This window comes from Anser anser (assembly GCF_964211835.1).
Source record: "Anser anser genome assembly, chromosome: 2".
Taxonomy (NCBI): domain Eukaryota; kingdom Metazoa; phylum Chordata; class Aves; order Anseriformes; family Anatidae; genus Anser; species Anser anser.
This window is the reverse complement of record NC_139721.1, coordinates 42,041,545-42,055,212: the sequence shown is the minus strand read 5'-3', so window position 1 is coordinate 42,055,212 and position 13,668 is coordinate 42,041,545. Positions and strand designations below refer to the sequence as shown.

Genomic DNA, 13,668 nt, shown 5'->3' with positions numbered 1-13,668 from the left:
AAGAACTTGAATTGTTTAGCTATGGAAGACATTGAACATGCTGTGGTAATCATTACGGAATTGCCAAGTACCAAAATCAAAGACAGGATTAGGCATGAGAAAATACAGATTTGAACTAGACAAGAATACATGCAGATCTGAGATGAAAGGATGTTTATACATTTTAGGATAATCAGATTGTATAAAACTGTAACATGTACAGAGAAGTCAAGAAAATAATTGCTTTTAAATTGCATCTCAGTAAGCTTTTTAAATTGGTCACGTGGTGTGGAGCTTGCAATTACACAAAACTGGATACATTGAGCTAGGAAATTCCTTCCAGCTTTACTCTCAGTTCCAAAAGGCTATCCATAAGTTTGAATATCTTTTGAGGTTTCTGTATCTGTGAATCCATCTTTAAAATAAATTTCGAACTAAAATTCTCATAGCACGCAGATCAGAAATAAAATTCTCAGCATACTAGAAAAAAACAATGTCATTGTTTTGGCTGGGATAGAGTTAGTAGAGGCTTGCATAATGCTGTGGTTTGGATTTTTTTATGAGACTAGTAGTGATAACAGACCAATGTTTTAGCTGTTGCAGAGCAGTGCTCACACAAAGCCAAGGCCTTTCCAGCTCCTGGTGCTGCCCTGCCAGCGAGGAGGCTGGGGGTGCACCAGGAGCTGGGAGGGGACACAGCCAGGGCAGCTGGCCCAGGCTGGCAAGAGGGATGTCCCATACCACAGAGCGTCATGCCCAGCAATAAAAGCTGGGGTAAAGAAGGAGAAGGGGGGGGATGTTCAGAGCGATGGTGTTCGTCTTCCCAAGAAACCATTGTGATTAGCCTTAATCTCCTGGAAGGGGCTGAACCCCTGCCTGCCAATGGGAAGCAGTGAATGAACTCCTGGTTTGGCTCTGCCTGTGCACATGGCTTTTGCTTTACCCAGTAAACTGTCTTTCTCAACTCATGATTTCTCACACTTTTACCTTTCTGGTTCTCTCCCCCATCCCACCTGGGGAGAGTGAGCAAGCAGCTGTATGGCACTGAGCTGCCTGCTGGGGTTAAACTACAACAGCTAGTTAAGAAAAACTACAGTAAAATAAAAAAAGCAAGGAAAACAATAAATGTTGGAGAAATCCAAGACGTAAAGTAATCAATTGTACCAACAAGTCCTTGCCTTTTTAGCCCTGAGAAATGGGAAGGGTTGACATGAGCATCACAGGTAAACTAAGAAGAGCCCTGAAAATAAACAGGTACGCTAGTGCTTTCGTTGATTTTCGCAGTGACTATTTCTAAATCAAAAAAAAAAAAGAAAATATTTAACACTTTAGACTTAAATTCAAATAGTCAACAGGGAAAGGTGGCAGTCAGTGGGGTAATTAACAGCTGAGAAGACCTAGAAGCATGATAAATCCCCCCCCAAAAAACAAAATAAGATTTCCCTAATGTCAATAAGTGGAAGGGATATAAAAGCACAAAATATGACACTGACAATATGGATAACACTCCCCGTTTAATTAAAGTTCTTTTCTCATTAACTTTATGAGAAGCAGAACAATCCCAGAAACAAGAAAGCCATCTGAAAATCTGTGTGTTGGCTATGGTTAACAGAACTAACAGAAGACTAACACTTCTATGAATCTAGTTTGTAGAAGTGAATTTTGATGTAACAATGTTTTAAAAAGCTACACTATTAATTGAGAAAATTTGGAAAAAAAATCAAATACAAAAAAATGCTGTAAAGGACAAGCTACTGGACAGAATCATACTGAAAGATTAAAGAGGCTCCAAATTTTCTATGTGAGTACACTTATTACATAATGCCACCTACTGACCATAGTTATATATGCTTATGCTACAAATCCTAGCTTCCACAGAGAAAAACAGTTTTTGAATTTAACAAAGCAGCTTTCCATTGCTCCAGCAGATGGAGATTAACTACTCAAGTACATAAATCAAAAAGTATTTTTTCATGTAAAAGGCTGTTTAAGGGTCAGTTCATTGAAAAGGCTAACCAGAGACAAAATAACTCTTAAGACAGTCCAAGGGACAAACAAATTATCTAAGCAACGAGGCCTTCTAGCAGCAGATGACTGTTCTGTGGGCTAAGTTTGTTCTGAATTTCAGTAACAGAACTTAAGTGGGAATAGAAAGTCAAGTCACATTCTAGATGGAACATAAGCTTTTTCCAGCCTGGGAAAGACAAGTATACAGCTTCCAATACATATACTGCTGCTGGAATTACCATTTAGATGTTCCTTACTCTTGTTCCATAAAATACATCCACTTGCTATTTCTTTATGAACAGAAATAGTTCACTGCTGAAAAATGTGATATAAAGGAAAAGTTAGTTTTCTTCTAGTAACACCAAATATCAACAGTTATCAAAAAAATTTAAGCACTCCCTTTAAAAATACCCAAGTCTTTGCCTATATTTTTGAATATTGCACATAGCTATCCTTTTTAAGATTTCTATGCAGACTATCATTCGATTAACATGATAGTAGCTCTAATCTCACATTAAGCATCTAGTTTTTTCAAACGGTATCTAAACAACTACATTAAATGTAGTAGATGAAATCATACAAGCATATGAAATGAAAAATGATGTACGATGTCTTCCTAGATCTGATTAGAAAATGCTTCCTGAGGCTTTTCCATCATATATGCAGCACATACAGAAATGCTTCCATATAAAACGAAGGAATAAAGCTATCTAGGAGTACACTTAGTACTTAATCACAAGCATTCAATTCACTACGGAAGAAAAAAACGTTGTCCTATCTAGGGTATAAGATAAGGCATACTCTTCATGATGAGGGTGGTGAGGCACTGAAACTGGTTGCCCATAGAGGCTGTGGAACCCTGGAAGTGCTCAGGCTGGATGTGGCTTTGGAAAACCTGATCTAATGGAAGGCGTCCTTGTCCACGGTAGGGAGGTCAGAATAAGACGATATTCAAGGTGCCTTCCAATCCAAACCATTCTATGATTCCATCTCACTATTCTTAAAACAAAACAAAAAACTTGTGTCTTTTATGATACACATACAAAAGGAACAGCCGATTTACAAAAAAAGACAAGGCAAAGATGAAGATTTGAAAGTCTGAAGTCTGATAAATCTTCAAAAAGGCACATAATCAAAATGTACAGAGGTATTTAAAAAAGGTACCAAGTATCTTTCCTTGACTTTCCATGACTTTTAGGCATGTCACTCAAGTAGAATTGGTAAACTTGAGGTACATTCCTCATTCAAGTGGAGAGGGAGAACACAGCTAAGACCACAACAGCACTGGGCAACCAAGTAGGGAGATGTAAGAATAGCTTTCTCCATCATGCTAAATTTCTCTTGGATTTAGCACCTGCCTACAACATAAACATGTATGCAAGACATACAAAAAAAACCATTTAACATTAAAAAACATTTAACAAAAACTTATGCCTGGACTTACTCATTGAAATTACTGGAGAACAGTCTCCACTTTTAAGTAATGCTGCCAGAAGAACTAGTAGCACCCACCTTTACACACCAGCCAGAGGATGCAGCTGGAAACCTGGGTCCTACATGACTGCCAGTCCAATTCTTCCCTAGGACTTGAAAGGGGCCCCTAACCACCCAGCTGACCAGCAAGATAGGGAAGAATGCTGCTCAATTATTCCCACTAATGATACACCACACCAAGCAGAAATGAGTAACTCGTTTGTTTCCTTATGGTCCCCATTCTGACACAATGGTGAAAGTCTACACAACTATTACATCAGGTAATGATCGCATACAGGTCTTAATATACTTCTAGTTTCAAAAAGACAATCGGGTATAAAATTAACTGAAGCTCTTCACAGAAGCTGCATTTAATAAAGAAGCTTTACTACAGCACTATACTATTTAAAATGTACAGCTCGTGTGTTTGTGTATTTTAATATTTAGAAAAGCTTTAAATCAAATTTCTTACCACTTCAAATGACAGGCACACTACATTTTCTCCTCACTACAAGCTTGGTGATCAACCATTAAGCACATTACCTCTTCTCAGGTACTTTTATAGAGTGGCAGTTACCAAGGGCTAAGTATTTGCCTTCAAAAACAAAAATTAATCTGTCTTTTTCTTATTCTGTATCTCAATCAAGCTCTGATTTTTTTTTCCCCTAGTTCTAGACAACAAGGATAACAATAAATCCCTCCATGACTGAAACCTGAAGGTGAACAGACTTTCTCTTACTCCTGAAGTATACAACAGTGGTAACTCCTCTTTTCAGATCAAAAGAGGAAAGAACACTTTGAAGTATTCAAAAGAATATGGTAATCAGCTGTGCACTGAAAACATAACGTAAAAATAATATTTAACTGTCCAATTATTATAAATATAGCGCTTTACTGTAACACATTGAAAACTATCTTGCATTAAGACATGCAACTGTTTCATTATAATCTTTAACAGCATACACATATCAAAAGTCTACCATCTTCCAACGTCACACAAATATACATTTGTATTACCTGAGCAAGTTCTTTTTGTTCATTCACCAGTCTGCTGCAACTTGCTATCATCTGATCCAATGCATAGAGCCTATCCTCAAGGCCTTTAATAGCCTTCATGTTCTGATTATCTAGTTTGGCAATAGTTTGTCGACATTCTGCCAAAAAGGGCTGAATGATCCTTGGATCGAGCTAGAAATAAAATAACGGAAAAAATTAGCACTTGATGTATTCAAAGGTAACATGAAATAGCTACATGAATTTTTATAACCTTAATATTTTTCCTTCACTATTCTGTCATTTCTAGTACTATTTCCACTAAGTATTTTCTTTGAATCAAAGGCGTGCCTACATCTTTCATTTGTTTCAGAATCCTGAATTAATTAGATTGTGGATTTTTGATCAACGCATCAGCTTCTTTTAAGTTTTCCAACCAGATCATCGTACAAATCAGGTCCTTGCAAGGGGAAGGGACAAAGAGGGGACAGTGAGAATTAAAGCTAATGGACAGAGCGTACACTAGAACAGAGTCTATACAGCCATAATCAGAACAAACGACAAATGTGACTCAGTGGGAAGTGCAATAGGGAGGGTGGTAGGAAAGAGCTGCAAGACTCATTAGCACTTTCCCACTAAATGAAAGTGTTTAATTTATGGCGTCATATATAAGGCAGATCAGTACTAGTAACTGGTATACAAGCTACAGAAAAATAGTATATTTCTAATACTTTTCACTATTATTTTTGATAACACATTGTTAATAAAATTGTTTCATCATACTCCTTTGTGACCCATCATCCAGGAAAAAATAAAAAAACTGTGAAACATTAAGAAGCTACAACACCCACAGACAGTAAGGGTAACCCTTCAAGTTTCATTAAAGAAGCAGCAAAACAAACTAAAAGCATTAAGTGAGAATCTAATGAAAAGTATACAAGTACAAAGTCATACAAGCTGTCATAACACTGACTTCTTCCACTAATATGCAGGTTTTACATCAACCCACACCAAAAAGAATACTTACACCTTCCTAAAGATACACTTACATGTATCAATATTAACATAAAAAACCTATTTTCCCCAATCTAGTATTTGACTGTATAAAAGCTTTCCTATGCAGTACTTTCATTCTGTTACAAATCTCATACAGACACGTTACACTTCAATGAAAGTCTTACCTGAATTCAGAGTTTCAAATAAGAATTGCAATTATAAGCCATTTGTATGGTTCATATTTCCAAGAAGGAAAGGGCAGGGGAAGAATGGCGAAGAACAGTAACAAAAAATGATTGACTTTTGTATTCTCACATTGAAGTGTTCTCTTAATATTTACTTGAGATGACAACTGTGTTGTGAGATACTTATTTGGTTGATTTTCCTTTTCAGCTACACACTAATTCTGTTTTCTAATTCTAAATCAATGGCAAACAAAGATTGAATCCTTTGTCTGTGCTACATTGAAGAGAGTAAATTAATGTTTTCCTAGGAGCTACCATATTGAAGCTTTTGAGTTTTTGTGAGAACTAAATCAAAATTGATCACTTATAGTTGGTCTGGTGGTAGCCAGAATAGATGGAGTATCTACCTGTCAATTATGGTAGGAAAAAAAATTGCAGGGGCAATTTCATTTCCCAACCCCCCCCACAAAAAACCAACTAGATAAGAAAAGCAAGGACAGAAAAGTACACAGTTACAATATAACCTACTCAAAACATGTGACATTGGTAAATAAGACTTCAAGCTAATCTAAAAAAGGTACAACAACTAACTAAAATGTTTTTTTCTTCAGCATCACTACATTTATTTTGAAGCAACTCTTTAATTCCTGTCTCTCAAAATATTGATAGATATAGGGATATAATACAGGACAACTTTAACTAGTATGAACAAAATGAATTTATTCTCTCTCAAATTGAACTACAGGGCTTTGTTACTTGCTTAAAACTATCAGAAAGCACCTTGTAGCATTACCGAAGAAACAAAACAGAGGATTGTCTCAGACTTCGGCAAAGTTTTTCAGAGACAGCACTGAACATACTTGGTTTTGGTAAAGGAAAGTAAAACTGTCACAACTTGGAAAGCTCAGTCATTCGCTCAGCCTTTTCTGTACTACTAAAATTGAGACAGCTCAAAACCTTGGGCAGGCCTTAATATTAAGCCCAATTCTCCACTTACTTTTAATGCAGAATTGAAAAAAAAGCAAAACTGATCACATGGTAACACGCCTTGTAACAGATTATGCTTAGACATAATTGAGAGTCTTCCATTCTTACCTTAATTAGAATAAAGTGTCCAAGAGAATATAAATTATTATTTTCTTTGTTCCAGGTACATTGAGTTATATTAAAACAACACATATGCAAACAAGGTTACACAACATAAGAAATATAAGCTACAGAAAAAGGCACAAGCAAGAAAGAAGGAAATCTCAATGTAAAAGGTTACAACGTTAATTGGCTAAAGCAGTGATTTACAAAGAACATAAGCATGTACCAGTTAATAAAGAATCAAGAAATATCATGATTAACTACATGAATTTGATCTGTCTTTCAATAAATATTCAGTATTTTTAAGCACAGACTAACAGTGAATTTGGTCCAGGAAAATTTTAGTTTCATTATAAGCACAAAAACACAATCAACTGAGAGCAGAAGCTGCTTTGATAAAAGAAATTATTGGCTTTCCAGGAGGAGTAGCTACTTTTGAAAAAAAAAGGCAGCAGAACCCCAAAACAACAACAAAACCTCCAAGATAATGAACATTCATTGTGAAATTATAAATTTTCTCAGAGGTCAAATTCTTAAAACTCAAGAACTCATTCACAAAATATTTCCCCCACCCCCACTCTGTTTTGATCTCCCTTCAGAAAGTTATTTGAGAAACAACAAGCTATAGAAAGTTGAATCACTTCTAAAGAACCGTCATCTGGAAAATAAAACTATCCCAAAGCAAATTTTCAATATAATTTGAGTGAGAAAAAAAAATTGTTAACTTACCCGGCTCATAGAATCAAAACATTTTCTGACCAGCGATTCAACATCGTTAGGTCTATCTTGAACGTTTATCCAGTCTAACAAAGACACATTGAATGAAGGTTGATCATCATCTTTCAATTCTACTGATGCTTCATTGTCCTGGACAGTAGCATTTTGATCAGACTCCTTATCATCTTTTACATTTTCAGGATTTGTGCCTTCCAAAGCTGAATGTTCAACTGACTTGCAAAATGATGCTAACATTGATTTATTGTTCATTTTAGATACATCAGAATAAAGCACCAGTTCAGGAGATTTCCCATCCTCAGTTTCTTCACTTTCTGCCCCTCCATGCTCAGCTGAAGAATCCAGTCTTCCTAAACACTCCCTGTAACTATGTCTTGTTAGGCACTCCAGCAGTGGTATCTTGGCCATGATAGAAACAGCAGAACCCAAGCTTTTTTAAAAAGGGTGAAAAAAAAGCCATCAGTATCCAGAAGCCAATTGCATAACAACTTTGACACAAGCCACTCATAATTAAAGTGCCATTTGTATGTTTTAGAACTGAAACAGACTTCAAAATGAATTTGGTTATTACCCTTTCAAAGCACTGCGTTCAGTAACAACATCATGAGAGCACAGAAAGTAATTTTTGCTCTCTTCCACTGCTGAATATAAACTCTTCTAAACTTCAGGGTAAGCTTATATGTCAAATAAGCTTATATGTCAATATTATATGGCATAATGCAATGACAAAAACATGAAAAAACATGGCAGTTTGATAACTGAGACACGTCCATATTTTAAACACACAACTGGGACTTTTATGTTTGCATTCTGCATAGGTACACACCAATGCTTATTAGCAAAGATTGAGTGCCCTCTGGCTGACTACTTTTGCAGAGCTTGAATGCTCTCTACGTATTTGGTAAAAACTATGAAGTTCAACTTTTTTTTTGTTTTATTAAAAAAAGGTAAACCATATTTCTGCTTGATTTCTTTAAGTACCTGAAATTCGATTAGGCACTTCACTCACAGAAATACCACAATAGTACGTCTCCAGAAAGACGTCAAAAAAATATTTTCCTTCAAGCAACATCCAGAGTTCGCAAGGCTGTAAGTATACATTTATACACACACACACCCAAAGATGTATATATACACCAAGATTCTGTGTTATAAGTAGCTTCAAATTTGCAACATAGATCATCATTCTTAATATGTAAGTGTATTCAGAAGTATATAATTCAGAAGTGCAAATATGTATTTAAAATACTATTTAATGTCTAAATTTATTATCTAGATGTTTCTAGTGTACATTTGGAAGGACTCCAGCTCTTAAACAGTTCACATTAGTGAGCATAATCTTCCAGATAATTCAATACAGGTTTCTGTGTGCTGATGAATGCAATGAAAAAGTCAATTAAAAAATAACTAGCATAGAAGAGAAAGAATGTTTTCAGTGACATAAAAATCAAATACATGCCTGATTAATTAAAACTAGCAAGAGATATACAACAAAAAATGTAAATAAGCTCTGGAGATTGAGACTGAAGTTAAATTGCAAACCTACTGTGTAAGTTTCAACTTGATATCATCTATGGACTGCAAATAGCTTGAATATACATTTTCAAACTTGAAAAGTAGCTTTTGGTAAGAGTATGTACAATCTTCCAAGTTGGCCATTATGGCAGCCCAGCCTTGATGCTGAAGATGTTCATCATGTACAAGACCTTCACAGAATGAGCAAAGCTTCTTGGCAACTTCATACATTTCCTGGAAAAAAAAATCCAACAAAAAAAGTGAAACTCTCTTAGCCAGACTTGTGATGTTTTATATAGCTACCATAGAAAAGTGAGACACTTAGAAAATATTAAGATAAAAAGTGTTAAACTGTGACAGCTAAAGCTGCACATCTCTTAAAACTTCAACCAAAAATAACTTCCTTTACTCTTAAGAAAATCAGTTAGAGGATGAAAAAATTATAGAGCATTTACTGAATTATTTTTCTTCTAAACAGGCAGATGAAAAGCTGCAGTTCAAAAGAAAAACTCATATACCTGAATTCTGCTAATATAAAATATTCAGTGCACACGTGAATAATAATGCTTGTACAAATCTAGCAGAAGGAGCTAGCAAACAAGGTAGATTAAAGAGAAAACTACTGAAGAGCCAAGCAGAAACTCAGAGTAAGACAAAGAATTGCAGTATCCATCGATAGAAACACACGTACATCAGATGCAGGGAGAGATGCATAGTGTAAATAGGAGGGCAGATACTTAACTGAAGTCTTCTAGCAATTAATAAACCAGAGAAGCAGTGCAGAGAGCATACAAAACTCTAAAACACCCTGAAACTTGGTGCACGCAAATCAACAGTTTTTTTGTTAAATAATCGTATGACACAAACATTTAACCACCATAAGAAGGTGAAAATTTCATTACCACCCAGCATGGCAGAGATAAAACAGAGACCTAGATATGGCAAGTACCAAATCCTATTAGAAATGCACTAATAGCAATGCCTTATTCTATTCAATTCCAAAATTTTAACTATTAGTAGAAAATCTGTTTAAAGTATACTAACAAACTGCATCTCCCCTACTACCCCCAAGGTGCCTACTTCCCAAACACCCAAATGAGAAAATAATATAGAAGTCACACTTAATCCTTCAGCTCAACACTTTATAACATACTACATTAGAAATAGTCTCCTCAGAATACCTGGATGTTTGGTTTTAGTGTTTGCCTGCCCACCAAGGAAAAAAATCCTACAACTTTTTGCATGTTGTTCATAGCATTGAACTAAACAAAGCATATCTTTCCTTTGTTATAGTGCACATGAGAAAAGCATACATGGAGAAACAAGTTTACATTATTTAATTACAGTGAAAAAGCAGTAAAAACCTCAACATATTATAAAATACATTCACTTCTGACCACATGGTTTACAGCACATATGCATACACAAAATTTTCAAACAATAACACTTATCTTCCCAAAATAAATCACAAAACTGCAGAGCATCTTATCTGAAGATTTCAGAATTAATCTTGACAAAGCCTAAGTTACAAACTCCCTTTAAAAACAAACAAACAAAAACAACAAAAAAGTCCAAGTATTGTCTCCAGCAGCATCACAAAATTCCATCGTCTTTCAAATTACTGGTATCTAACTTATCAGCATGCAAACAATGAATATATAACTACTTATATGTGAAACCCAAGGAAATCAAAAGCTATTACAAATTTCTACCATTTCATAGTACAGGCACTGGTTTGCCTTTAGTACGTCTTTGCAACTTGGTCTTGTTTTCTGAACTTTGTTCACCTTCTGGGCACACAACAGGAAGAATTTCTACTTTGAAAAGAACAGTTATTTTATTTGCATCATGAGCTCTCGCTTCCCAAGTCAAAACTAGCAACACAACTTGGACAGCATCCAGGTTGTTCTGACACCTTCAAGTCATTACCTTAATACTAGATCCAGTCCCTCTGTACAACTTAAAAATACACATGTAAACTAACGCAATACTGACAACTTGAAGAATTTTTATTATTCATTCTCGAATACAAATTGCTCAAACAAATTCTGCAGCAGATGAAAAAAAGAACTGCTGCTTTCTCAATTATACTGAAAACCAGAACAGACTTTTTTACCCTAAAGTATACTAAAAGATATACCAAAAATATAAAGCTGAAAGGCAACTAAACATCTCCATTGTGTTCTAATGTATGCCCTGTGAAAGTAAATGAGCATTCTGCTTTCAACCCACAAACACTACTCCCTTCCCAAAGTCAACCTTCCCCCATCCTATTGGCAAGAATCCTATAAATGACAGCATATGGAAACCACACATTAGTTTGAAGACTAAAACAATTTAAGCTATCTACAAAATCTAAACTGATCTCAAAGTCTTTTTATGCAGCAGTATCTTCAAGTGAGTACCATCACTGTGTACTGAGGAAAATAAAGACTGAATTTGTCCCACCACCTAACTAAAATGTTTCTTTGAAAGACCTGGGCATAGAGGACTTAGTTCTATTTTCCTTTGGACAAACTGACTTAGTATTGCACAGATCAACTACTAGGCTTGATAAGAACAGATGCTGTGCCCTGAGACATACTCTCAACTCAGGCCACTTTTTTTTTTTTTAAGCTAGATCTATTTACTGAGTTCAAAATAGGAGTCAGAAGCTGCAAAGTTAGTTTTGTTCTATTAAGTTTTGTGTGTCATCTTTGATACTCCCTGGAGAATTTAAGTGTTGTCAACTTAAGACATTAATTCTGTCAAGGTTGTCACAACACTTTCAAACTCAAAATAAAAACTGCAAGTTATCAAATTTTACTAGGAAAACAACATTACAGCTGAAATTGCTTGTTATACTACAGATGACCAGCACTGACACTTTTTACCTAGGAGTCTGACCTGCCATGATTTACCCAAACTTATCCGAGTCAGAAACTTGTGTCCCAGAAAAGTGAAAGGGTAAAGAACAGTATTTCCCATAGAGGCAAATTAATACTTTTTAGAAACCACATAACAGAAGGGCATTCTAGTAACTGTCAAGATTTGTCATGTAACAGAGGCAGACCCAAAGAAACTGCTATATAAATACACCCCAGTGCCATGTAACTATTCAACCAGTTTCATCTTCAGTGTGAAATGAGCTACAGCCCTTTAGTGTTGTACATACACACAGAAGACATGAACACAAAGAAAAAATCTCATTCTGAAAGCAACCATACATAAGATACTGAGACAAAAAGATATTTTATATGTAGCTCAGAAGTGGTTCAATTAAAATCTGCACAGGTGCATCTTTCTTATCATTCCATCACTACTGAATGTAGCTTCAAGTGATTGGGCTTGTTTTTCCTGCCTTTTCTATAAGCAATGTTAAAGGGGAGGCATCCTCAAGCTACTTTAGAAGATCAACACCAATCTATTTTACACAATCAGTATTGCTGCATGAATAAAAGAATTAAGCAGTTCCCTTCCAAACGAGTAACATCTAAAACCGCAGACATATAAATAAAGGCCTGCAGTTCAACATGTTTTAACACTCCTCAGTAAAGCTCCAGCACAGAACATGAAGCCTGCCTAACAACAGGTATGCTTTTGTCATTGATTTTTCCACAGATCAGTTTCAGAGTAATTTGCAGACAACCAATGGTTCACAGAACATAAAAATTAAAAACTGGATGACTTGCACAGCTACATTCATTTTACTCAAATATACCGATATACCTAGAACACTGAGTTTCACCATACCACTGGAATGTGGACCTCAAGAAGTACTACTACAAGACTAGACAAACCCAACTTGCCCATTTATGTTGAAGAGGAAATAAAGGCATCTTGACTTTTTAGTTAGTCCAAAAATCCACAGGCTCACCAGAAAGATTCTTTATCTCCATCTAGATGTTTTAACAGAATGTTTACTTGAATTATTTTATTCTATCAGCATGACTTCACCATAGGTTATTCTTCTGATTATAATTATTTCAATTTAGTAAGTTGCAACCAAAATCAGTAGAAGCAACAAAGTACATTTTATCTGAAACAAGAATTAACTGGTAAAGTGCTTCCCATTAATTTCAAGACTTCGCACTTGCATCCTAACACCCTAATTTTGCTCATCTAAATGGGGAAAAAATCATGGGAAGGTCCATTTGTCTTAAGTGCTTTTTTGGACTTACCTCTAAAGAACAAAAGTTCTCAGGAAATGCAGGGTTCTTTCCATTCTCTACAACCCTGTGGTAAAAGGAAACAAGGCATCAAAGTCCTCTATTGCCATGTGTCTGAAATTCTGTTAAAGGACTCCTTACAGGTTTGAGTCACCCTAAACAAAAAAGTAATCAACCTCAGGCCACCAAAAAGGATCTCTGAAAGTGAAGTTACACACACCACACACTACACTAGAGGATAAACACTTCCACAAAAGGTAACCAATATCTTGGTTACCAATACCAGAAACTAAGACCAATATCCCTTTTTTAACACCTCAACTGAAAACAACAGTAATGTTACTATATTAACCACTTCTGAGGATTTCAGCTTTTAAAACCTGAAGCTGGAACAGTTAACTTGACTGTGAGGGAGGCTTGAGATTTCATGATAATTTCTCGTCTTTCATTAGACAGCTGATTATTCCATTTTCCTTTAATATTGATCAATTTTGGTGACTGTCCTTTGAACATTTGTCCACACAGTTCATGACTTACTACATATTTAT

At 35.6% G+C, this 13,668-nt stretch overlaps 1 protein-coding gene across 4 annotated transcripts in view; it reads right to left on the bottom strand.

The window, feature by feature from the left end:
* Positions 1-13,668, bottom strand: part of RB1CC1 (RB1 inducible coiled-coil 1) — a 77,834-nt gene that overhangs the window by 40,410 nt on the left and 23,756 nt on the right. For 3 of the 4 annotated variants that reach the window (XM_083824827.1, XM_083824828.1, XM_083824829.1), the window contains exons 6-8: positions 9,004-9,206; positions 7,452-7,887; positions 4,477-4,647 (exon numbers count right to left, since the gene is read on the bottom strand). In XM_083824827.1, coding sequence (XP_083680953.1) covers positions 4,477-4,647; positions 7,452-7,887; positions 9,004-9,206 — 810 coding nt within the window. Of the gene's footprint in view, positions 1-4,476; positions 4,648-7,451; positions 7,888-9,003; positions 9,207-13,132; positions 13,188-13,668 lie in introns of all 4 variants that reach the window. The other variant, XM_083824830.1, reaches the window with a different exon arrangement.